The sequence below is a fragment of the Triturus cristatus genome, chromosome 9 (assembly GCF_964204655.1).
Source record: "Triturus cristatus chromosome 9, aTriCri1.1, whole genome shotgun sequence".
NCBI classification, from domain to species: Eukaryota; Metazoa; Chordata; class Amphibia; order Caudata; family Salamandridae; genus Triturus; species Triturus cristatus.
Window position 1 is genome coordinate 750,888,576 of NC_140592.1, and position 27,263 is coordinate 750,915,838.

General features: G+C 50.0%; 1 protein-coding gene across 1 annotated transcript in view; it reads left to right on the top strand.

The window, feature by feature from the left end:
• MAJIN (membrane anchored junction protein) overlaps positions 1-27,263 on the top strand; it is a 381,011-nt gene that overhangs the window by 76,248 nt on the left and 277,500 nt on the right. The window contains exon 2 of the mRNA XM_085627772.1: positions 22,495-22,599. Within this exon, the coding sequence (XP_085483898.1) occupies positions 22,499-22,599 (101 nt within the window). The 5' untranslated portion in view covers positions 22,495-22,498. The remainder of the gene's footprint in view (positions 1-22,494; positions 22,600-27,263) is intronic.

Sequence of the window (27,263 nt, forward strand, 5' to 3'; positions counted from 1 at the left end):
GGCCACTGCTGGTAGTCATATGCACCCACCCCCATATCTCTGTCCACTGCTGGGAGTCCTCTGCACCCACACAATGTCTCTGTCCACTGCTGGGAGTCCTCTGCACCCACCCCCATGTCTCTGTCCACTGCTGGCAGTCCTCTGAACCCACCCCTCATATTGCAGGCCACTGCTGGTAATCATATGCACCCACCCCCATATCTCTGTCCACTGCTGGGAGTCCTCTGCACCCACCCCATGTCTCTGTCCACTGCTGGGAGTCCTCTGCACCCACCCCCATGTCTCTGTCCACTGCTGGGAGTCCCCTGCACCCACCCCCATGTCTCTGTCCACTGCTGGGAGTCCTCTGCACCCACCCCTCATATTGCAGGCCACTGCTGGTAATCATATGCACCCACCCCCATATCTCTGTCCACTGCTGGGAGTCCTCTGCACCCACCCCATGTCTCTGTCCACTGCTGGGAGTCCTCTGCACCCACCCCCATGTCTCTGTCCACTGCTGGGAGTCCTCTGAACCCACCCATCATATTGCAGGCCACTGCTGGTAGTCATATGCACCCACCCCCATATCTCTGTCCACTGCTGGGAGTCCTCTGCACCCACCCCCATGTCTCTGTCCACTGCTGGGAGTCCTCTGCACCCACCCCCATTTCTCTGTCCACTGCTGGGAGTCCTCTGCACCCACCCCCATGTCTCTGTCCACTGCTGGGAGTTCTCTGCACCCACCCCTCATATTGTAGGCCACTGCTGGTAGTCATATGCACCCACCCCCATATCTCTGTCTACTGCTGGGAGTCCTCTGCACCCACCCCCATGTCTCTGTCCACTGCTGGTAGTCCTCTGCACCCACCCCCATGTCTCTGTCCACTGCTGGGAGTCCTCTGCACCCACCCCCATGTCTCTGTCCACTGCTGGGAGTCCTCTGCACCCACCCCCATGTCTCTGTCCACTGCTGGGAGTCCTCTGCACCCACCCCCATGTCTCTGTCCATGGCTGGGAGTCCTCTGCACCCACCCCCATGTCTCTGTCCACTGCTGGGAGTCCTCTGCACCCACCCCCGTGTCTCTGTCCACTGCTGGGAGTCCTCTGCACCCACCCCTCATATTGCAGGCCACTGCTGGGAGTCCTCTGCACCCACCCCCATATCTCTGTCCACTGCTGGGAGTCCTCTGCACCCACCCCCATGTCTCTGTCCACTGCTGGGAGTCCTCTGCACCCACCCCTCATATTGCAGGCCACTGCTGGTAGTCATATGCACCCACCCCCATATCTCTGTCCACTGCTTGGAGTCCTCTGCACCCACCCCTATATGTGTGGACACTGCTAGTATGGATCTGCACCCACCCCCATATCTCTGTCCACTGCTGGGAGTCCTCTGCACCCACCCCTATATGTGTGGACACTGCTAGTATGGATCTGCAGCCACCCCCATATGGCTGGCCACTGCTGGGAATCCTCTGCACCCACCCCCTTGGAGCAGTACAATGCTGGCCTGGACCTACACACACACACCAATATGAAGGTAACATGCAGGGCCAGTCCGTAAGCCCACATTCCTGGCGTGTGTACGCCTCGTATCCCAAATGTACTGGTGCCGTAGGAGTACGTGTGAAACGCACCGTACCCACGCATTCATTGCGTGTGTATGGTCTGTATCACTGTTCTACTGGTGCCGTAGGGGTACGTGTGAAACGCACCGTACCCATGCATTCATTGCGTGTGTACGGTCTGTATCACTGTTCTACTGGTGCCGTAGGGGTACGTGTGAAACGCACCGTACCCACGCATTCATTGCGTGTGTACGGTCCGTATCACTGTTCTACTGGTACCGTAGGAGTACGTGTGCAACGCACCGTACCCACGCATTCATTGCGTGTGTACGGTCTGTATCACTGTTCTACTGGTGCCGTAGGGGTACGTGTGCAACGCACCGTGCCCACGCATTCATTGCGTGTGTACGGTCCATATCACTGTTCTACTGGTGCCGTAGGAGTACGTGTGCAACGCACCGTACTCACGCATTCATTGCGTGTGTACGGTCCGTATCACTGTTCTACTAGTGCCGTAGGGGTATGTGTGAAACGCACCGTACCCACGCATTCATTGCGTGTGTACGGTCCGTATCACTGTTCTACTGGTGCGGTAGGGGTACGTGTGAAACGCACCGTACACCCGCAATCATTGCGTGTACGCTTCGTTTCACTATTGTACTGGTGCCGTAGGGGTCCGTGTGAAATGCACTGTACACCCGCAATCATTGCGTGTGTACGGTCCATATCACTATTGTACTGGTGCCGTAGGGGTACGTGTGAAACGCACCGTATACCCGCAATCCGCACGTACACCTGCATTCATTGCTTGTGTACGCTTCGTTTCACTGTTCTACTGGTGCCGTAGGGGTACGTGTGAAACGCACCGTACCCACGCATTCATTGCGTGTGTACGGTCCGTATCACTAATCTAATGGTGCCGTAGGGGTACGTGTGCTCACTATTCTAATGGTGCCGTAGGGGTACGTGTGCAACGCACCGTACACGTCCACTTCCGTTGTTGCGGTACGCAGGGGTTGCTGGACACGCCCCCCCAAGTGACCAGACCCTAGTCGTAATGTATGGGCTCTATATTATAGGTTTGGATTTGGGTATGGGGTATGTTTCGTGCCCCTCACCCCCACCCTGGCCCCTGGGTGTTGTTCCCACCTTCTGCGGCGTGTGCGTCGGGTCCGGTGCACCAGGTCTTAGGCTAAGAGGACCGGGATGACACGTACAATGGGGTTCATGGCGTCTACATCGCGTACCGGGGCTGCGTTGCGTAGCGGTTCGCGTAGGACTCTGATTTTCCGGCTGTGTTTGGCTCCCGTAAGAAAAGAGCCGTACGGAGTGCCGTAGGGACGAATCGTACTTGCTGGGCCGGAAACCCCTGCTTAAAGACGTCCGGACGTCGCGTACAAGCTGTTCCGGATCAGAATCGTTGTTTTTTTTTTTAACCGGATGGTCTTTTGTACGATTCGTACGGAAAAAGGCTTTCAGTACGAATCGTACTTCCTAGGTTGTAAGAAAAGTTTACCAGGTACAAGTCGTACGGAGAAAACGCTCCGTACAACGATTCGTACAGCCTTTTTCCAGGATCGGAATCGGCCCCTATGTATCTAAATAGAAAATATATTGAAATACAAACCACAGTGTTTCCTTTTACTCTCATGGATGCTCCCAATACTTGAGTTGTGTATGGTACAATTCTAAGCGTGGGCACATGTAGGCCAGGATTACAGTGACACCCAGGGCAGTACATGCGACTCACTTTTCGTACTCCTCTTCGGACACAGACTTTATATCTCGGACAACGCAAGTCTTTTTTAGGTTTTAGAGGAATGTATTCAGGAAAGTTACGATTTTTCAGGTTAGCCACATCCTCCACCACTCCAGCTCTAGAAACATTTGCCTGCTCAACTGTAACAAGGCTGTTTATTACAGACTGCTGAAACTGTACAAAACTCAACTTGGATTCTGGAGAACGATCTTTGAAAACAACGTCAGCATTGAAGGATGTTAAAAGAAATAGATGAACAGCCAACTTCCTGTACCAGAAGTAGGACTTTCGAACAGCATTGTAAGGCTCCAACTTTTGACCTACTCTATCTACACCTCCCATGTGCTTGTTGTAGTCTAGAATACACACTGGCTTCACAGTTCTGCAACCTAACCCCAAACAGACGCAGTACTTTTATCATGAATAGTAGTGAGCACTCGGATAGCTCTTCTGTCTGAAAATGTCAATGTAAGTAGTTCACTACTACGCAGGGCACAGCTCCGTCCCACCTTGAGTTTCTTACACACAAGCTCTTTAGGATAACCTTTACAGTTAGAGTGGATTGTGCGACATGCCACGGTGCCCAAACAATTTTCTCACTGATTCCAAAAGTGAAAGGATAACCAGGAGGTTTGAATTGAAGAATCCCTGCCAGTGTACAACCTGAAATTATTCACATATTCAGTGTTACTTTCACACAGCATATACAGCTTAGTACCATAATGTGCTCTCTTCTTGGGAATGTCTTGTCTGAAAACCAATAGGCCTTTGAACAAGACCAGAGACTCATACACAGATATATCTTTCCCTGGAACATAGATCTCTGAGAAGCAATCTACTAAATGGTCAGGGACAGGCCAAATCTTAAAGAGACGGCACAATCAGTGTGATCTCGTGGCAATGCTGTAGCATTATCCACAAAATGCAGCATTCGCTGCAGAAGCAAATGCTGATCTTGACTCATAGGGGCCGATTCCGGTCGCAAATCGTAACGACCGACACGGACCCGGACCGGATACCGACTGACACGGACCAGCGCTGTACGACCCGTGCAGTACGATGCAATGCGTGTGAATTACAACCGACACGTACGGAATACAAGCCGTACGACCGAGCCGTAGGGAAAATAGTGAACCGGCCGGAAAACCGACGTGATTTTCACCGACCGACACGAACACGGAATGAACCCGACCGACCCGTACCCGCGATGTCCGATCCGCGCAGTACGATGCAATGCGTGTAAACCCAGACCGACTCGCACGGAGACCAAGCCATACGACCTACACGCACAGAAAACCGGGCCCACAAGTAATCGAGATCTCCGCGACGGACGCGAATGAAACACATAAGATAGGCAGCGGAGAAGCCCGCACGAGCCAACATCAGCGTCCGTTTCCGTCAGAAGAACGTCTCCTTCATGCCTACAAAACCCAAATGAAAAAAGACAAAAAAAGGACCAAACAAGCAATGACAAAGCCAATAAATATCAAATAAAAAAAACATGGGACAAAGACACACCCACAACTCCAAATATATAAAGGACTACAATCACTATCATGATCCCTTGCAAACAGGAGACACAGCCAGCAGCATTACACAGCAACCACAGACACACTCACAACTCGCCCATCACACAACTCACACACCATCAGCACCTCACCAAAAGCACACACACATACAGCCAGCAAAACCAACACCAACCCACCCTCACTTGCACCCTCACACACATCCCTCACCACCACCACCCATCACCATGCCCCCAAAGAAGAATCCAAAGTTCACAGATAGTGAATTAGAAGTGCTGGTAGACGAGATCATCAGAGTAGAGCCACATTTGTTTGGTACATTGGTCCAAAGGACCTCATGTCACAGAAAACCAACATGTGGGCGAGGATTGTGGACAAGGTGGACGCTCAAGCACCAGCAAGGCGCACAAAGGACGATATCCAGAACAGGTGGTATGACGTGCGCAGGAGGGTCAAGAAACTAATTGAAAAAGATCACGCCCTGAGTCAGTGCACCGGCGGTGGCCCTCCTACCAAACCACTCTACTTCAGGACCTGGGAGGAGATGGTGCGGGACATCCTACCACCAGAGAGCGCCCATGGTCTAACAGACATACCAGAGCCTGGTGAGTACACAAACAACATACCCAAGATTGTGTGGCAAGGGGACAGTGAAACCATGCACCGCAAGCAAAGCTACAGTAACCAATAGATAATCATCCCAAGATGTGTATGCCAGTCAGACAAACACAATACCTGCCATCTCATAGCGACTTGCGACTGTGTCATGACATGCACCAACCTACAAACAAATAGAGCAAGGCAGTGGCACAAAGTTAAATAAACACTGCTAGACAGTTTGCCACCACAAACACACTACCTTACAGTGCAGCTGACTGACAGGAAGGAATAGTGGGGATGCAGGTGAAGTGAGTGTATCCAAAAGCATGATGGGGTTTGTAGTCACAGATAATGCTCCCCCTCAAAATTGTCCCATCAAGACCTCTCTGAAAAATGCCCACATCACAGGAAGTGGAAAATGACTGACAAGATGGCTAACACTGGGTCCTGCTGTGGGGAGCACAAGGCCCTGGTAGGGCATGTGCGCAAATCAGAAGCAGGACACCACTGACTGACATCCTGAAAGACAACTTGCACGCCCTCCAATGGAAGCACGTTTCATGGTGGGATGTCTGGTCGGGTGGGAAGAAGGACTGACAGCTCTGACCATACTTACCAGCATGTGGAGACACACCCCCCCTCAACATAAACTCCACACAACTCATCGGGTAGAATGCATTGACCCACACCTCAATGAAATGTCAGCAAAAGATACTCCGTACTGGGTGCTGCTGAAGCACAGGGGCTCTCTTTGTACTTGTAGCCAAATAGACACCAGGATTTCACAGTCCGCCATCTTGCCATTGCTGGCACACCCCCTCATAGGGAAGCAGAGTCAAGAGGGAGGAAGTATGGGCATGCTGGGAAGGGGGGTGTAGCCAAGAGTATGATGGGAGTTGCAGTCACAGACAATCCCAAGCCACCCACATAGCCCAGCAAGCTCACACTGAACCATGCTCGCCTCACAGGGAGTGGGAAGGGACTGACAAGATGTCTGACACTGGGCTCTGTTGTGGGGAGCACAAGGCCCTGCTGGGAAATGGGCAACAACAATATCAAACTCTGTCCGTGACAAGCTGGAAAAAAGCAGTGTACAGGCAGGCATCTGTTCGTACAGCAGAAAATGTCATGTTTGCGAACGATTGATGCTTGTAGAAACATAACTCACATTGTGTGTTTCTTCCAAACACAGGTGGTGCTGGGGACCCAGCACCAAATGAAGAGGATTCCCAGTCCCAGACTCTGGTGGACACTGAGCTCTCTGGTTTGACTCTGTCTCTGTCCTCTTCGGATAACGACGACCAACCTGGCCCCTCCGGTGTGAGTCATCATGCAGCACCAGCAGCATCAACATCTGCACCCACTGAACACCCACAGCATAGGGACACAGTACCCCCCATTAGCTACAGCAAACACCACCAGCAATACCACCCAAGGGGTCCCAGTGTCACCTGTGCGTCCCGCCGCTGGTCATGCTCGTGTGGATAGGGGTGCTGGGAGCGGTGGGAGGCAGAGGGCGCGCTATGCAGAGGGGTCTGGACTGCATGATGACCCCCAAGTGGCACGCATCAAAGATGCGTACCAGGATAGCACCGGAGGATTTGGCTAGGTAGTGGGGATCCTCGAGGAAATGCAACAGGAGCCCAGATGGAGGCAAAGTGGGATGCCCTTACTGCGGTGCATCACGACATACTCCAATGCCTCCACCAGATCAACACAAACCTGTCCACACCTCCCTGTGTGGCCACAACATCTGTTGCAACACCATCTGCCAGCGCCACAGGGAGGGAGGAGGACTCTGGCGGAGAGTCCCCTGCACCGCAGAGGCCTGCACCTGAGGATCCCCCCCAGGAAGAAGAGGGGTCGGTCGAAGAAGGACATGTGAGAGGCAGATGTCCCAGCACATCCCCCAGGGCCTCTAAACCTGTTCTGGTCAGTGTTCTTTGTGCGCAACCCGTTCACCTTGTTCAATCGCACACAACTCGCCCACATGACATGGAGGGTTCATGTTGGGCCAATGTAGCAGATGACTGTGGACTTTACTCTGGACATTTCTGCTACCAGCACTTCCAACTCCAATGTGAACTTTGAATTCCAAAACCAATGTACAGAACACACCGTCCTGTGCACTTTCCTCACACATGTTCGAAAATAAACTCACCAGTACACCATACTTGCCTCTGTTGTGATTCCAACTTGTCATGTGTCATGGAGATGTCAATCTGCTACACAACACAGTGCATGCCAAATACTGCAACAATGTGACCAACGTTAGGTGAGTCATGGTGATGTCACACATGTGAGGGATACCAAAGGGGGATGATGGACAGAGCGTTTGAGCAAATCAAACACTCACTCCCAGTCAACTGATCTGGGTTTAATCCATCATTCTTTAGCTCACTCCACCACCCCAGTTCAGACATGGCCATATGCAAATCAGTTTGACCCTGTGCCTCATGGGAACAGTCCAGCCCGAACTGCCAAGCCAAGTCTTCCCTGGACCGGAAACAAGCATCCTGGGACCGGTTTCTGGTTCATAACCCTCATCAGCCAGACTATCTTAAATCCAGTGGCAAAGTGAGCAAGGGACCCACGTCTGGGCATACCCTGCAAACTTAGGGCGAACAAAGCGATACCAAAGGGGGATGATGGACGGAGCGTTTGAGCAAATCAAACACTCGCCCCCAGTCAACTGATCTGGGTTTAATCCAGGACCTGGCCTGGCAGTTCGGGCTGGACTGTTCCCATGGGGCACAGGGTCAAGACTGATTTGCATATGTCTGGGTCCAAACTGGAATGGCATGGTGATCAAAAAAACGATGGATTTAGACCCCGATCTCTGTACTGGGGTGAATGTATGACATTGTTCTGCATTCTACCCATCAATAGTTCTTTTTGCATTTGTCACCCCGAGTGGGACGGGTATGCTCAGACATGAGTCTGGTGCTCTCCATGCCACTGGAATCAAGCTATCCTGGCTGAAGAGGGGTGAAACCCCGAAACCGATCCTAGGATGCTTGTTTCCAGTCCAGGGAGGACCTGGCCTGGCAGTTCGGGCTAGACTGTTCCCATGGGGCACAGGGTCAAGACTGATTTGCATATGGCTGGGTCCAAACTGGAATGGAATGTTGAGCAAAAAAAGATGGATTTAGGCCCAGATCTCTGTACTGGGGTGAATGTATGACATTGTTCTGCATTCTGTCCATCAATAGGTCTTTTTACATGTGAGGGAGACACACCACTATGGCAACACACCACATACTCACCATGGCCATGTTACTCATCCCACACAATGATGTTGACCTGAAACACATAGGTATGCACAAACACAACACCTATCCACAGTCAGTGGTAACAAGTCCACAGGTGATGTAAGCAAATGTCACTCAGATGTGGGAAGACAGACAACGCACATAACAAAGCATAGCAGAGGTTCATTACAATCAGCAATATGATTATTCAAAAATAGTTGAAAGGCAATTGTACGTTACGGTAGACACACGGTCACAGAGTGTCTGAGAATTGGAGTCCAGGGGTGTGTGGCACATCACTTGATGTCAATTGACTACTCCCACACGGGTGTCGGATTCTGGGTGTTGGGGGTCAGTGTTGAACAAACAACAGGCAAATTACCCTGTGAAGGACAGACACAAGACACAGTCAAAAGCACAGCAGAACACGAGAGAAATGCAATACACATGCACAAAACATGTCACAAGAAACCTACACAAAAACAAGTTAGCAGTACTACCCTATTGTGGAGTACACACCACCTGAATGAACACATCACTGCACGCATCCAGTCAAGTGGCACACAGACACACTCATACAGCAACAGAGCAGCCACAGCACATTCCAGGCTAACTCCATACATTGACATAACAACCCTGGAAACTCACATTCAGGTGAAGAAGTTGTTGATGAGCTGTGAGCGGACATCACCCTCATCCTCATCATCACTGGCATCTTCGCCCAGGCCGGGATCCTCCACAGTTGCCGGTGGTTGGTCATCGTCATCCTGGATGAGAGGCACCTTCTTCCGCACTTCCATGTTGTGTAGCATGCAGCATACAAGGATTATTTTTCACACCTTTGCAGGTTCATATGGGAGGGCCCCTCCGGTCTTGTCCAGCCATGGAAGCGGCTTTTCAGGAGGCCGAATGTCCGCTCAGTAACCCTCCTGGTCCGACCATGTGCCTCATTGTAGCGCATCTCGGCTGGTGTCACAGGGTTCCTCAGGGGTGTCGGCAACCACGGCATGTTGGGGTATCCGGAGTCACCTACACACACAAAAATGAACAAGTAGGTGAGTCTTGTAGGAGTGCGGAATTCAACATTGACAAACACACACAATGATAAACAGTCAGTACACACCGACAAGCCAGGCATGCTGAGCTGGCATCTGTGACATCAGCGTTGCAATGCGACTACTCCTCATTATGTAGGCATTGTGCGCAGAGCCAGGGAACCGTGCACACACATGTGTGATACACATGTCTGCAAGACATACCAACAGAGCATTGATCGAGTGGAAATGTTTCCTGTTACGGTATGCCTGCTCATGTGCCTGTGGTGGTATCAGGGCCACATGTGTCCCATCAATAGATCCGATGACGTTCGGCATCCTCCCCAGTGTATAAAAGGCATCCTTTATTTCAGGGAGTTCAGCTGGGCTAGGGAACTTGATGTACAGGTCGAGGAAATGCAACATCCCCTTCAAGACATCGCGTAGCACACAACTAAACATAGTTTGCGACATCCCACCTGCTGTAGCCACAGTGTACAGGAAGGTACCAGTAGCCAAGAAGTGCAGGGCTGCCATCACCTTCACCTCTGGGGTCAGTGCTGTAGGGTATGTCCGGCCAGGTAGCAGATGTGGCGCCAACTGCTCCGCCAACTCCTCAATCAGTGGCCTGGTGAAGCGGTACCGTCGGATGCAGTCGCGTTCCTGCATGGTTTGAAGGTCTGGGAATGGTCGATGGACAGCTGGTGCCCTGCAGAACAGAGCTGAACAAAGGAAGATTGTTGGTTCATCCACCCATGTGGCCATGACCAGGCTCAATATCACATGATACATCATGACATTACACAATGTACTGGGGTGTGTGCTGTTGGGCATGGACACATATGTCACCTACATGACCATCACCTCACATCTCAATTCCACATGTCCACATGAGTCCCATGTAGTGCAATAGCCAATCATCTGGCTGTGTCACCTGACCTATGTACTGCTGTGACGTTACAAACACGCACCACAGTGACAAGCGAGGCCTGATGTCTCCCAGGCATCACAGATCTTTGACATGCAGATACCCAGGGTCCCTGTATTGCCACATCGACACTGGCATGGACATGGCGTATCACATACACACCACAAGGCAAGCGTGAGTCCCACAGGTAGTGGCCACTGTTGTCCCTGCAGGCCCTACATGTACGTCTATTAGACACACACACACCATCAAGGTTGATGCATATACCACATGGATGTGGAGACTGTCTCCCATTAGGCACATTTGATCAGACACATCTGAGACACAACATGCACACAGACTGTGTGTGCACATCAGAATTGTGGCTACAGGTCTCACTGTGACGTACATGCCATCACCCCCAGGACTCAGGATGTATGTGACATGTCCTAAACATATCCAACATGAAACTGTGTCCGTGACTCATGCCCATTACTGTACATTTGTACATCACAGTGGTAATGTGCACAACACACAAAGGATTCTGCCCCCATGCACACGTGCACAGCCTGGGAGTGGCTGAACAAAAGTGCCACCCAACAAACCAAATGTGGCCCCCCCAACACACAGGGAATGCAGCCTTACATGCCATGGGTCACTGTGTGGCCAATGCTGTAGTGTGGTAGGTGTGCACAGGTGTCCCTGGCAAGTAATTGTGTGTTGAATCCGTCGAATAGTCACACCAATGAGGTCCGACGCGGGTGACAATGCGTACGCATAGCACGGTTCATGACCGAGCCGTGCGCACGCTTTGCCATTGACTGCAATGAGGTCCGACGCGGGTGACAATGCGTACGCATAGCACAGTTCATGACCGAGCCGTGCGTACGCTTTGCCATTGACTGCAATGAGGTCCGACGCAGGTGACAATGCATACGCATTGCACGGTTCATGACCAAGCCGTGCGTACGCTTTCCCATTGACTGCAATGAGGTCCGACGCGGGTGACAATGCGTACGCATTGCACGGTTCATGACCAAGCCGTGCGTACGCTTTGCCATTGACTGCAATGAGGTCCGACACGGATGACAATGCGTACTGCGTACGCATTGCACGGTTCATGACCGAGCCGTGCGTTCGCTTTGCCATTGATTGCAATAATGCCCTACACGGGTGACTATCATGCATGCACGTCAGGCAGGCATGGTCCGAGACAGGCGTATGCCATGGCCATTGAATTGTATGGAGACGGGTGCATTTGTATTTTCAAAAATACGCGTTGTACAGTCAGTTGACCGAGCCGGGCGCACCCATTGGCTCTTGACTGTCATGGAGACTGATGCGGATTCAAAACTTGTACAAGTTGTGCGCTGGAAATTCAGTTAGATGCCTACAACAATGTTGCAATTCTTAGTGTTTCATGAAGGTGAAGATTTGAACGATGCGGAAGGCGTGTAAGAGTCGTACATTTCCATGGATTGGCCAGATTCATAGAATGCAACCGTGTTGGACCTATCACTTGGGACACATGGCACAGATTCTTCCTCTGCAGCACAGATATAAGGCTGGCTGGCCCCCAGGGAGCTCACTTGCCTGCACTACATGCTCCTGGACCACATCCCTGCTACCACTGCTGCTGTCTCTGCATCCTCTGGCTCCTGCTATGGCACGTACTCTGGAGAGGGCCCCAGCCATCACTGAGGGCCCTGCTGGACGGGCTCCTTCCACAGTACAGACAGCTGTATGGGAAACCAGGGGAGCAGGTGAGTGTGCAGTCCACTGCCTTCCTAATTGTGCATGTTGTCTGACTAGCAGTACTAGCAGTGTGTACACCAGTGGCAATCATTCTATCTAACTACTTTCATCCCCCAAAGTGTCTAGGTATATGTAATGAACAGGTGTTTTGCTGCTAAAGTGCATTAGTGCAAGCTTAAACTTCCCAGGCATTGTTAACATGTCAGACATGCAGGTGATTTGTCCTTCCCCATGGTTGCAGTACCTGTGTAACTCATTTCCCTTTGTGATGATGACCTGTACATCCAAATGTGTGCAGCACAAATATGGGGCATGTGTGTTAATGGATTTTTAACTTTGTCATCCTCACAGGTTGATGCCCACCAGAAGCAGGAGATATGGCTGACCATCGCCCGGTCAGTTCGTTCGGTGGGGGGTCTACAAGCGCCAGATCCGCAACTGCCAGAAGAGGTGGCAGGACCTTCGAGGCTGAACTCGGAGGATCGTTAGAGTTCAGCTGAAGCTGTCACCTCCACGCAGGAGGGTCGGACTCCGGACCCTGACCCCCCACATGCTCCGGATCCTGGCGGTGGTCTTCCCGGACCTGGATAGGCAGCTGAAGGCCAGACAGCAGCAAAAAGGGGGTAAGTCCATGCCTAATCTGAGTACTATATCTGACATGCTAATTGCAGTATTTTGACCTGGTCACACTTCCACATTACGTAGGTCTTGTAGTCCCTTAATTGTGTGATGCACCCTCCTCATCTGTTCCACAGGTGTGGCCCCTACAGTCTGTTGCTTGTGTCACTAGGGCACTGTGTCCCTGCAGTCAGCTATGCTTCAGATACCGGACAGCATCTGTTCCCGTCACTCTGTTGTGTGTTACATGGGTGGTTCAATTGTTTAACCAATGCCTGGGATCTGACGTGATCTGTGTGTGCCCTTGATATGTGTTACAATTGCTGGTCTGACTCGCCACATGTGGCTGGGGTATTTCAAACAAAACCATGCAGCAGGGGACTCCAATTTGTGGACCTCAGGAGTATGTATATCAAGTGTGTCACACTTGCTTAGCCAACTGACTACTGTCCAGGGTCAAACACTGTTTCACGTAGACCTGGGCAGTCATGCCTCCTCAAGGGCATTTAGAAACACTCTGTAATCCCACTCCTGTGTATCAACTTACAGGTTGTGCTTAGTGACATGTGCCTTTTGGTGTCTGCCTCTGTGTCATAATGGTGTGGCTTCCTGTTACGTACAACTGAGGTGTCCATGATTTTGAGGGTCAGCAGGACATCTGAGATGTGACTGTGAGAGACAAGACCTTTGTGACGTATAGGTGTGTGATCATCTGACAGCGCACAATGGTGTATGCAACTGTGTACTTCAGACAGCTGGGTTCATGCACGGCAGACTGTGATGTGCTAATGTACAGGGAGTTGTGTTTGCAGAGACTCATGTGTCTGATTTGCATGATGTGGGGTCTTCTTGGTCCTGGATATGTTGTTTGCAGGGGATGGGCAAGTGCACCTCTCAGCTGCAGAGTTAGCTTTACCCCTGAGCTATGATTGTGACACAGTGCTTAGTGTTGTTGTCTGGATGCCCTGCCCCTGTGACAGGAGACAGTGTTGACTGACTTTCCAGGAATGCCAGTGCCATGGCATTTAAATTGCTATGCGTGATCCTGCATTGTGTTCAAGTGTGCACCATGCACCCCATTGTGGCATTGACTATCAGGACATGAGAACATCATAGTATGTGTTGCTGGCATGCATCACAAGCACGTGAAATGAGTCTCTGCCCATCCCTTCATCCGGACACCTGTACATAGTCAGTGGCAAGAGATGTGCTGTGTGTATAGTGACATACTCCTACATGTTCACTTGCATGTCCAACTGATGTGTGGGTGGTGCATGTTGGGAAATTGGGGTATTAGCATCCAACATGCAACAGACATATGGGTGCAAGTCAAGGAGGGATATGTGTGCCATGGTTGATGTTGAGAATTACAATTGGCTTATTCTAAACAGTGTTGGCACTTTGAGCAGTGTTCAGCTGATGATGCCAGGGCTTGCCCTGTGATGTGATGTACTCACTGTGGTGTGTGCAGTCAGTGCAGGTGGCTGATGTGGTTCTCTTTCTTCCTATTCCTATCCAGATACATCCACGGCCACAGGAGGGGACAGCTCCACGGACCAGGAGGAGCCACAGAGCCTGACTGGGACAGAAGGAGAGGAGTCGGGGGGGGGGGGGGGGACCCAGTGGCACGGGGGGTGAGTGGAGCCACACCGAGGAGTCATCAGGACCATCCCCCCAGCTGAGGGCCACAGCAGCTCTGAGGATGACTCCCTTGTGGAGGCGGGTGTCAGCAGCCACCAAAACCCCAGCTAGTGAGGCTGTCCCCGCCACCACCACCACCATCACCACCCTCCCATCGGCTCCCATCCCAGAGGTCCGTGGAGGCTCCCGTGTTCGGGAGCATGTCTCCTTTGTGCCAGGCACCGCACCCCCTGCCCCTGTGTCCCCTGCTGCCCTGAGTGAGGAGTCTGTGGACTTACTTAGACAGATCCATGTAGGGCAGATATCGATGCTGAGTGTCCTCCATGCACACACCACTCTGTTGACTCAACTGGTGTCGTTCCTGAAGGGCATTTCATCGGGCATGTCTGCCCTACAGAAGACCAATCAGTCCGTGGCCTCCTCCCTGACTGCAGCAGTGTCCCTCCTCCAACAGTCCTGCACCCCTCCTACCCCTGCACCACCCACGATTCCTAGCAGCCTACCTGTCCCAAGCACACTCACACCTGCACATTCTCACATAGCCACAGACACAGGCAGCACACAAACACCAAAACCAAGGTCTAGACGTGCACACAAGCAAGCGCAGGGGACTGATACCACACTCACAGGGGCTGGTTTGCAGACACACACACGGTCATCCACAACCACTCCGCAGTCCTCCGAAACCTCTCCCTCCCAGATCCCTTCCCTTGCCTCACCTGCAACCCCATCTCCACAGAAGCTCTTCCTCTGTGACTTTGGCCTCTTCCCCACCGACCCAGCAGATCCAGATTACAAGGGGAAGAGGAAGTCCCAACACACAGAGGGGAATGCCCCTCACACCCGGACACCCTCCCCTAGGCGCGGTCAGAATGAAGCCCCCACCCGCAAGTCCCCCCGGAGAAGGAAGAGCAAGACCCCACCGCCGCCACGCAGCTCCAAGGCAAAATCTTCGTCCTCCATCCCCCAAGCCACCACTCCAGAGGTTCCCTCGCAACACCCTGCCCCGGGTTCCCCCACCTACAGATACACCATCCCCAAAATGCTGAGGCCCTCCCCCCTACCAATTGCTCCTCCACACCCGGTCAGACGGTTAGTGCCACTGATGCGGGGACCGTGTCCCCTCCCCTGTCCTGCCGACCTCACCTGCTCCCCATTCCGCTCACATGGATTTAGGCACTGCAGTGGAGTCCACAACCACCCCGTCTGACTTGGGCACTGCAGTGGGGACCCAATCCAGTCCATCTGATCTGCCCACTGAAGTTGTGCCGGCACCCACCCCATCTGACTTGTGCCCCACAGTTGTGACTGCACCCACCACTTCAGTCAGCTCCACTGCAGTTGCAAGTGACTCTCCTGCATCCACCACCCCTTCACTGCCTCCTTCTGCTGCACCCTGATCCTGTCCCTGCGGTGCCTGGCCTGCCCCCATGTATGCCCCTCCGAGGTGATGTCCACTGTCCTTCCAGTGCAGGCAAGCAACGTGTGACAGTTGTCACTCAAGTTCACTTCTTGTAATTTGATAATAGACTGGCCATTGGCCCTTTGTTTTAACGGACGTTTCAATTTTCATATGCTGAATAAAGCTTTTTACTTTATCCTTGTGAACTTGATTTAGCTGTACATTATTTTGATGATGTTTAGAATGCCCTTGCACCTGTAATGCTTGGTTTCCAATGTTGAATACTGAGGTGTTGATGTGAGGTACTCCATGTGGTCCATGAGATATGTATCCTATTCTGGTCGGTGTCCATGTCATCCTTTGTGTCATCATCAACAATTTGTGGACATCTCTGTGAACATTTCATTTGCATGGTCACATCTGTGGTTTGCACCCATGCACATATGATGTGCTTCCCATTGTCCAATTTGTCTATTTCCCTGACTTTGTGCGCATCTCCACTGGACCTACAGGTGTGGGCATCATTGGTACAGGAGCAACTGGGCCCTCTGTGCAACTTGCTGTACATATGTGTTGAGTATGTGCAGATGACTTAGGGGAGACTCACGTACCCAGGCCTTCATTGTGTGGTAACTGATGGCTGACTGACCAAGTGTTCTGCTGACACGAGTGAGACGTGCTGTGACTGTGTTTGGCACAGCTGGGCTTCCACAGGAGTTGGGTCCCCTCAGGCTATGTCACGGATGTGTTGTTCCGTGACATAGTCATTGTGGTTCAGCCCCCCTCATGTGTTGTGTAGGTGCCTGGGGATACTGAGACACACACACACACACACATGTTGGGTCAGATGTGCCGTGTGAGGTTGCCTGTTTGTGTTTGTGCATCTGCATCAGTGCATTGGTATTGCTGTTGTGGGCCATTGTCTGGATGCTGTTTCTGTGATTTTCCCTGCTGTCCCTGTGAGTCATATCACATCATTCTGCACATTCATCCTGGTTGTTAGGTGCCATTGCTGGCATGGAATGGAGTTTGTGACCTGACACCTACAGTCTACACAGGTTGTTTTGATTAGCGTGTCTATTTTCAAGATGTGTGTATGCTTTGTGATGGTCACTTCTTCTCTTGTGTCTTTGTACACTGTATGCATTGTCAGCTCCCATGTGTGGTGCTTGTCTGCACATGGCCGAGAGTATGTTTTGTTTTCACAGCACTGTTAGCCTCACCACATCTCTGTGGGTATGGGACACAACCACTAGTTTGCCCCAAAAGTGTTTCAAGTGTTGGGAGCAGGAATCATACATGCTGTTTGGCATTTACAGCTTTGACCATGATGACACTTACCTTTTGGTCACTGTGATGAGTGGGGGTTTAGACCCCATCACCACAATGCTCGACATTTGCTGCAGTTTGGAACCCCACACTTAACGTTTGTTCTACACAGTGAGGGGGTGTTAGTTTTACATTGACACAGTGCTATAGTGATGCTTGCCTTGTGTAGGCCACACTCATTTGTTGATCACACATGTGCTGTTAGTTACATTGTATGTTCAAAGTCATAATCACTGTTGTGGGAATTTGTCACAGACTACACACTGTTGTCATGATGTTAGGGGGGATGTATTTTGCTGACATACCTAATGTTGGAGTATGATGGATGTGTGACGCATCACCCATCCTATGTGTGGGGGTGGCAGGGGTAATGGGCAACAGGTCCCCTATGAGTGGGGGTAGCAGTAGTGATGGGCAACATGAGCCCTATGGGTGGGGGTGGCAGGGGTGATGGGCAACAGGTCCCCTATGAGTGGGGGTGGCAGGGGTGATGGGCAACATAAGCCCTATGGGTGGGGGTGGCAGTAGTGATGGGCAACAGGCCCCCTGTGTGTCGGGGTGGCAGGGGTGATGGGCAACATAAGCCCTATGAGTGGGGGTGATGGGCAACATAAGCCCTATGGGTGGGGGTGGCAGTAGTGATGGGCAACAGGTCCCCCATGTGTGGGGGTGGCAAGGGTGATGGGCAACAGGTCCCCTATGAGTGGGGGTGGCAGGGGTGATGGGCAACATGTCCCCTATGGGTGGGGGTGGCAGGGGTGATGGGCAACAGGTCCCCTATGAGTGGGGGTGGCCGTAGTGATGGGCAACGTGAGCCCTATGGGTGGGGGTGGCAGGGGTGATGGGCAACAGGTCCCCTATGAGTGGGGGTGGCAGGGGTGATGGGCAACATAAACCCTATGGGTGGGGGTGTCAGTAGTGATGGGTAACAGGTCCCCTATGTGTGGGGGTGGCAGGGGTGATGGGCAACATAAGCCCTATAAGTGGGGGCGGCAGGGGTGATGGGCAACAAGTCCCCTATGGGTGGGGGTGGCAGTAGTGATGGGCAACAGGTCCCCTATGTGTGGGGGTGGCAGTGGTGATGGGCAACATAAGCCCTATGAGTGGGGGTGGCAGGGGTGATGGCAACATAAGCCCTATGGATGGGGGTGGCAGTAGTGATGGGCAACAAGTCCCCTATGAGTGGGGGTGGCAGGGGTGATGGGCAACAGGTCCTCTATGATTGGGGGTGGCAGTAGTGAAGGGCAATGTGAGCCCTATGGGTGGGGGTGGCAGGGGTGATGGGCAACAGGTCCCCTATGAGTGGGGGTGGCAGGGGTGATGGGCAACAGGTCCCCTATGGGTGGGGTTGGCAGCAGTGATGGGCAACATAAGCCCTATGACTGGGGGTGGCAGGGGTGATGGGCAACATAAGCCCTATGGGTGGAGGTGGCAGTAGTGATGGACAACAGGTCCCCTATGAGTGGGGGTGGCAGGGGTGATGGGCAACAGGTCCCCTATGAGTGGGGGTGGCAGGGGTGATGGGCAATATAAGCCCTATGGGTGGGGGTGGCAGTAGTGATGGGCAACATGAGCCTTATGGGTGGGGGTGGTAGTGGCGCTGGCCATACAACCCCTATGGTGGCCTGTTTTTAGTGCCCATGATATGGATCCCCTGTGTGTGTGTGCCATTTTGCGGGTACGTGCCGTTTGTTTGTGTGGTAGGTGTCTGACTTACCGTCTGCGCCGTCGGCGTCTGTTCCTGATTCTGTCATAGATGTAGAGTACTGGTATGACCTGCGCGATGGGATTCATGATGTGTTCGTCTCGTACACGCTGCTTGTTGCTCCGTCTCGTACCCATTGCAAGCTGGTCCGTCTCGTAGCCGTGGATTGAGTTGTGGCGCGAATCGTAGCTGATATGCTTCTTTTCCGGATGCTGTGACGTGCCGTACGTGGCGACCCGTCCGGCTTGTAGGAAGTACGCATCGTACTTGTCAGCGCGGACACTGCTATGGATACTGCTTCCGGGCAACTCGGTTCGGCATTCGGAGGTACGGCTCGGACGGAGAATGAATCTTGAATCACAGCCTACGTGTCGGTCGGGTTTTTGACAGTTATGCGCATCGTACTTCATCTACAGGACGGACCGGCTACGGGTACGTGTCGGTCGCACGGTAAGGCTACGGACAGCTCTCGGAGAGCTGTCCGACCTGGATCCGAATCGACCCCATAGTTGCTGAAAATCTAGCAGTTGCCATCAAGGGACTAGTAGACCAATATAACGACAGTGATGGCTTCCTTATCATTCCCAGCAAGAAAGTTAAACCCCAGAACTGCTTAATCTCATAGAGATTTGTGGGAGTCCACTGGATAGCTCTGGGGTGGGTCTTAAGTGTGGCACGGTTGTTCCTTAAAAACTGCTCTGCATGCCAATTAGTCTGCTCTATAATATCATCCACATCATTAATAAACAGTTGGAAGAAATTGACGGGTAAAATGTAATCTGTATCGACTCTACACCCTGAAACACATCTAAAGGCAGGCAAAACAGGCTGCACCATGTTAGGGGCAACCGCGGGGTTCAGCACTTCCAATGGGAAGGCTTCCAGCCCCTGGCTTCAATACAGCTTGCACCACCAGCATATCACTGTCCTCTAAAAGAGGCACTTCATCAACATTAATAGTGGATTCATCATCAGATGGTTCCTCTCAAATAGAAAAATCACTGCTAGAACATGCAACATGGTTTTCTGCCTCAGATGCAGAGTCCATCTCAGAGACATGTTCAGCGGCAGATTCACAAAGCAAACCTGCAACCTGCTGGATGGTCAGTTAGCAGGCAGCCATTATGCTTACTTATGAAACAAACAAGACAACAATAACCAACACTGTGTCATATTAGAAACAAACGCAGCTTTATCAAACAGTAAATAGAACTGTTGACATATAAAGATCTGGAAAAAAATATGTAGGCAGTCCACACAAGGAACTTCATACTCACTTGCCACAGACAGCTAGACTGAAGATCAACTGCACCTACTCTGCACAGACACAGCAAGCACCAAAGATAGCCCACTGGAAAGGGAAAACAATTACACACAAGATAACACAATACAGATCTTGCACAAATCCCAATATGAATTTGAAACAAATGTCATAAGTTCAATATCCTGCAATTATTACATCCATTAAAAAACATTCAAGCAGTGCAATGATACTATTTTTCAGCCATTACAAAAGTTTCTTTACCAAGCACATGTAACTACACAAACTGCAGATCTACCAGTGCCGAAACGAATGCAGGAGTCGACACCAAGGGAATCAAAAGCATTGCACTACAATAAAAACAAGAAATAAATTAATAGGATCACAAATTCAAATGATGGCATGAAATAAAACAGCATTATAAAACACTATGAAGTCTGCCCTTGGGGGCAGATGGACATCACAAACATCTGATTGTGCCCCCAAGGGGGGCACAAAGCAAAGGCAATACATTGGCACCCCAGAGGGGAGGGTCCCTTACCTCAGCAGCCAGCCAAACACAAGTCAAACGCTAGTTTACCCCCACATCATCTAAACACCAGCCACACACATTGACAGCCAGAAGCCAGTTCACACAAACCACCAGATACAAAACCCAGTTCAGACCCACCATCAGCCAAACGGCAGCCACAAGCCAGTCCACACACACAGCCAGCCAAACGGCAGTACACGCACATCGCCAGCCAAACGGCAGTTCACACACACACAGAAACATATTCCCTGGTGTCTAGTGGTTTTCTGCCACTCCTTAACCCCTCTCTTGGGCAGATTGGCCTACCTAAGAAAAGTCTGATCTGCCCCAAGGAGAGCAGAAAACAAAGGACATATGTGGGCAATGCTGGGGAGTGACCCTTGGCCAAGGCCAAGAGGCTGATCCTCCAACATATAATATAAAACAAATCCCTTGTGCCTAGTGGTTTTCCATTCCCCCCTCCCCACCACAGATCAGGCTAAAAATTGTCTGATCTGCCCACAATGTGCGTGGGGGGGGGGGGGGGGGGGGCGGGGAGTAAAGCAGCCAAAACATGTCCCCAAAAATGGGGAGCAAGCCTTGTCCACGGGGCCGCTCCTCTGCATACATAAACTATAACATCCCTGGTGTCTAGTGGTTTTCTGATCCCCTTGGAGCTGATTGACCTAATAATTGCTGCTCTGTCTGCAGTTCAAGGCAGAAAACAGCCAAAACGTCCCCAAAAATGAGGAGTGACCCTTGCCCAAGGGCCTGCTCCCCAACATTCATCATTAGTACATTGTCTAGTGGTTTTCTGCCCTCCTTGGCTGCAGTTCAGCCTCCAAAATGGTCAACCTGCCCCCAGGAAAGGGTGAAAAATGGCCAAAACGTGCCAAACGAATGGGTAGCAACCTTGCCAGAGGGCCGCTCCCCACAACAAAAAGGCATCTCTGGTCGGTGCATTCCAGCTGCTCAGTCACGGTACCACCTGCGATCCCGCAACAGAAATGCACTTTAGGGAGACACCGGGGGGGAAACAAAAAACTCTTTACTTTCTCCTGGTATCTGTGTTTTCTGGCTGTGCTGGAAGCAAATGGTTTCCAGCGCGCCCTCGTGTGTTTTGATGAAGTCAGGGCTCAGTGCCTGCACTGACGTTTTAAGATCGCTGTGGAGGAGTCATGGCGGCAACGGATGTGCTTCCGCTGCCATCCATGGTGAGTACATGAGGCGGGGGCCTGTGGGGGGAGCACCAACACTTCCCCCATTTGGGGAGAGGGGGGTGATACTAGAATATGCTTGACATGTCCTCAGCACTCGAGGGCCAGTGCTCAGGACGTGTCCAGCACGTCTTTTATACCCAAGAAGTTAAACAACGTTGGAGGAGATAATCACAGATTGACACAAGACCTGTTGCAGTTATATATTTTTGGCATTAGACAAATCTTTACATAGGTAACTAGAATCATTAACTTCAGTCAAATTTATTGCAATAATCAAAATACAGATATGTGCACTATTACAATAGATGTTTAGGTTGCGCCCTTTGCTGTGTTATTTGCGACCATAAAAAATCTGTGAATAGTTTTGTTTTTTTCTTATATTTACATTGTTGCTGTTTGTATTTTATTGTTATCTCTGTCTTCAGAAAGATGCCGTTGAAACCGTTTACATATCCACTGCCTGAAACACGATTTCTTCATGCTGGAACAAGTGTTTATAAGTTTAAAATCAAATATGGCAGCAGCATCAAGTAAGTGCCCATTTTAATTTGGATTAACTAAATGTATACAGCTTCTAAACATACTGCTGTCAACTAGGTCTGTTCCATAACATTAGATGGGGAAAGTTTGATTGTTTTCTTCCCTCCAGGTCCAGCTTTTTCCCCAATCTCTCTAGGAAACAAAGCTACATTTGCAGAAGCAACGCTTCGTTAAAGCCTTAACCAGTACTTTAAGTGAAATATACAAATTTACACAAGACATGTCAGATCTGTAACTGTCTCCTTGTATTTTCATTATTCTTCATATAAGCCATTGAGCTTCTGTTTGGATGCAATCAGCTAATAGAGAGCTGAACATATCTGTAATGGGTGCGGCTCAAATAAATAACCATCTTAATTTGAACACTAACACCTCCATTCCAAGTGTGGAGGAATTTGCAGTTGTTTCCAACCTTGGATTACAGAGCTTAGGGCAATACCACAGTCCTGCTGCTCCCCGAAGTATTCATCAGCTGTATATTGTATTGAAAACTTCAGATGGGAAACTGGATGGAAATGATGAATTACTATGAAACTGGAGTGGTAATCCCGATTCCTGTTTAATACCCTAATTTTTCAGGATCCCTCTTGAAGCTGGTAGGTAATTCTACATCAACAAATTCAGTATCTCAGTGATTTCGAGTGCAACATTCCCTACGTGGGGCTTTCTCACCACTTTGAATGTAGGTCTTAGTGGGTGATTTTAAAAAGTTTATATCTTAAGTTAGTGGGGGCATCACAGTGATTGCATACACAACATTTAATCTTATTTGCCTTACTTTCTCCTACAGACTGCCACTCGCGAAAAGTGGCCATTTGTCTCAAGTTCCCTTTTCTCTCCTTGTACCTCCCTCACCACAGCTAACTTTGATTACAACTATTGCACCAGCCTAATTTCCCCTTGAGTTTCCTGCAGTATAGAATGTAATGTTTTGCCAATGTATTAACATGCTGCAGTATAGAAAATTCTTACAAGTAGGTCATGATGTAACAGAACTGAGAGTAGGTATCTTTTGAAAGGGACAGCTGAAGGCTGGATGAGATCTCGTGGGTGGGGCACTTGTTGAATAAATCTATCTCAACCTACTGCTGCCTTGATGTGGAAATCCAGCACAACTTACCAATAGTGAGGAGAGTAAGGAAGAACTTGAATCTATTAACCAAAGCTTTGGCTTAAGTGCCCCAAGACTTGAGTGAGATTCTTAACACCCTGACCAAAGCATCACTAGAACATTGATAGACTACTCTCTTTTATGTTATGCACAGTGATAGATTGATGCAGTCTTTACGGACGCTTTTATTAATATGTTGGGGGGTTTTAGTTTAATATTGACACTCTCAGCACTTGTTTAGGCTTAGAAGGTGCGTTAGAGTTTAGAACTCACCTCTTAATGCTTGACTGACGGAGCACGAGGCTCACCATCAGGAGTTGCCCGTTCAGCTGTTCGTACTCTGCAGTTTCTCTCCGCAAGGCCACTTGACGAGTCTAGGCGCAAGGAGTGAGGAGCCTGCTGGCCAGCTTTGACACATGGAGTCAACTGACTACTGTCCCCTCAGCAGTGCACATAATATTGCTAGTACATTTCAAGAACAGTGGTGGTGTAAAGTGTCGCGATGGGTGCTCTTTTGAAGAGGCAGATCATTGCAACATCACAGATGTACATGTTCATGCATCATATTCTTGATAAACACTAGATTGCACACTTTAATGGACTCTTTGCAATAGGTTACTCTATGACTGTTGACAATCGGGGCATATTCACAGATAGAACTCTGATCAGCATTTGTTTTGCTGGAGTGCTCCGGTGCTAGATCATTGACCGGAGGTACTGATGAAGTGTTTGAATGTCAGGACACTGGTGAAGGAATAACGTGGTTCTCATTTTTCTAATGAGACACTGGGGTAGGAGGTGTTAAATACCTTCTTTAGCATCAGTGGGAGTAATACACTTCTGAGTTTTGGCATTTTATAAGAACACAAAAGCAAAAATTATGAAAAAAAGGGTTTTGCTTTTTAAACCGCTTGCTCCCCCTGAAGTTGAAATTAATGTGCACTGCAGCAAATGGGTTCTGTCCATTTAGTCCACCCGTATTTTTCACAAATGACTGTCCAGTTTTTGGACCTTTACTGGGGATTCCCACTTCCTGAGTCTCACTCACAGTACATTCACGGTAGTTAGACTGAGCTTGTTTACCACTTGTGTCCTTTTGAGATAAGTTTGCTGAGACACAGCTAGGGTCAGGAGCACTGGGCTGTTTACATATGAACATGGGGGCACACGTGTGCAGGGTGCACATGTAAAAATACCATTGTATGCAGCCCAGCAATTGTGCACAGGTAGACTGACGCAGAAGGGATTGTGCAGGAATTGCTGCTGACCTGGTAGTTCAGGAGGGCTTACTGGAAAATCTGTAGTGTGCGGAATCAGCCTGGGGGGCCGGCACACCTTTGTATATTTACCCCCTGGGAGGAGGGGGCCCCGCCTACCTATGCCTACTTCCTGTCCGTGGTGGCCCCGCATCACCCCAAGGTCTGATGCAACAAAGAAGAAACCTGGGGAGTGCAGAGCAGAATCCTGGAACCCATTTCCAGGACCCAGAAGAAGACAAATGTGAGAAAATTTGACATTTTAGCTAAATTTGAGGTATTCAGGGAATTCTGCATAAGAAAATGTTGGGGAGGTCCACGCAAGCCACACCTCCCTGGACTCCCCCGGGTGTCTAGTTTTCTGGGTTTGGTAGGTTTTCCTAGATGGCGGCAGAGCCCAGGACCAAAAACGAATGTGCCCCGCTTGCAAATACAGGTCATTTTGTGATAAAGACAGAAAAGACTAATATTACTGCACAGCCATCTATTCCTCAGCTACACCCACATACTGGTTGGATTTGACATGAGGGTGTGTGAAAGGTTCAAAATGTAAATTGTATTAACGAAATTTCACAGAAAATAAATGCACTGTTAATAAGTGAAAGTTAAAAAAACAACTGATGACACAGCTTGTGAACTATAAAGTCAGGTCAAGGCACCAACTGCTTTACAGGCCATTCACATAACTTTCACGCATTGCACACACAAAGCCATTCACACCACCAGATGTGGGCCCAGTACATTACAGTGCTCACATCAACAGACAGCGCCATTCAAGGGCCCATCACTTTCATGCGCCCACTTACTGAAACAGCAATCACACCGGCTGGTGACTGATGGAGTGTGTGGACTGGTGTTTGGCTGGTAATATGTGTAGTGACCAGCAGCAAGCCACTACATACACACCACCAGCCAGATACCAGCTCACACACCGCCAGCCAAGCGCCAGTCCACGCCCACTGCCAGCCAAGCTGTAGTCTACGCACACCACCAGCCAAGCGCCAGTCCACACTGCCTGCCAAGCAGCATCCATGCACACCGTAAGCCAAGCTCCAGTCCACAGTGCCAGCCAAGCGGCATCCACGCACACTGCCAGGCAAACGCCAGTCCACAGACACCATGAACACTTTTTGTTTAACAAACTACAACTTTGAGAACTGCTAACCTGCCAGAAAACACCATTTATGACAAACCAGCAAAAAGATATAACAAAGTAAGTATACATAAATTATTATAAAATATATACTCAACCTAAAAGCGAGTAAAAATAAATCTAACAACCTCTACCTCTACATCTACAAACTACTAACAAATAAACATTTAAAATTTAACAGACCCTCTTTTTTCTTCCAACAGAAAAAAGCACCTGCTCTACATGACATCACTCCCAGCTGAAAAGGTTCAACACAGTGTAAAACATCTAGGAAGAACATACATTTAATTATAAATAAAAGTGGTGGCATAATATTATGTGTCAATAACAAACTTATAAACTTTAAATTGTATTTATTCTATTAAACTACTTTCAGATACAATGACAGAGGGAGATAACTATATAACATCCCAGAAAGGAGAGCAGTTACTAAGTCACTTGGGCTACAACTATAACCAAGAAAGTACGTTGACAGAAAATGTGAATTTGAAATGTACCATATATTATTCTAGTTCATGCTGTGCGAGGGCTACTACAAAAGATGATGTTGTAATTAAAGTAAGGGAATACAACCACCCCCAAATGTGACAGAAATGTAAGTTAGGGAGGAATTGCAGAATATAAGAGAACAAAGCACTAGTTCCCAGGAACCCACAACCAAAATCCTAAAAAAGATATACTCACTTAAGTCCCTGAACACACCGTAGGGCAGCTATCACCTATACCCACTTTAAACTGTTCAATTGCACAAACTTGAAAAGCCACCAGCGATACTCCTCCTGCTCCTAGAAGATACCAAGATAAAGAAATACCTGACCATTTAAAAATGACACATAGGGCCTCATTATGATGACGGTCGCACGAGTGTCCGACCCCCATCGCAGTGGGATTGGGACTGCCCGACAAGTAGTCAGCAGTCCCACCCGCCTAAGTATCCATGCTCCGTTTGTCAGACAGTATGTGGTGCCTGGCACACGGTGCATGGATGTTTGGGGGAGCACCATATGTGTCCACCAGGCCACATAACAGAGGCAAAGTCCCTTTCCATCAGCCTTTCCATGGCAGTGGGACCGCCATGAAAAGGCTGTGGGAAATGGACATCATAATCCCTGTGGCGGTGCCTGCGCATGAACC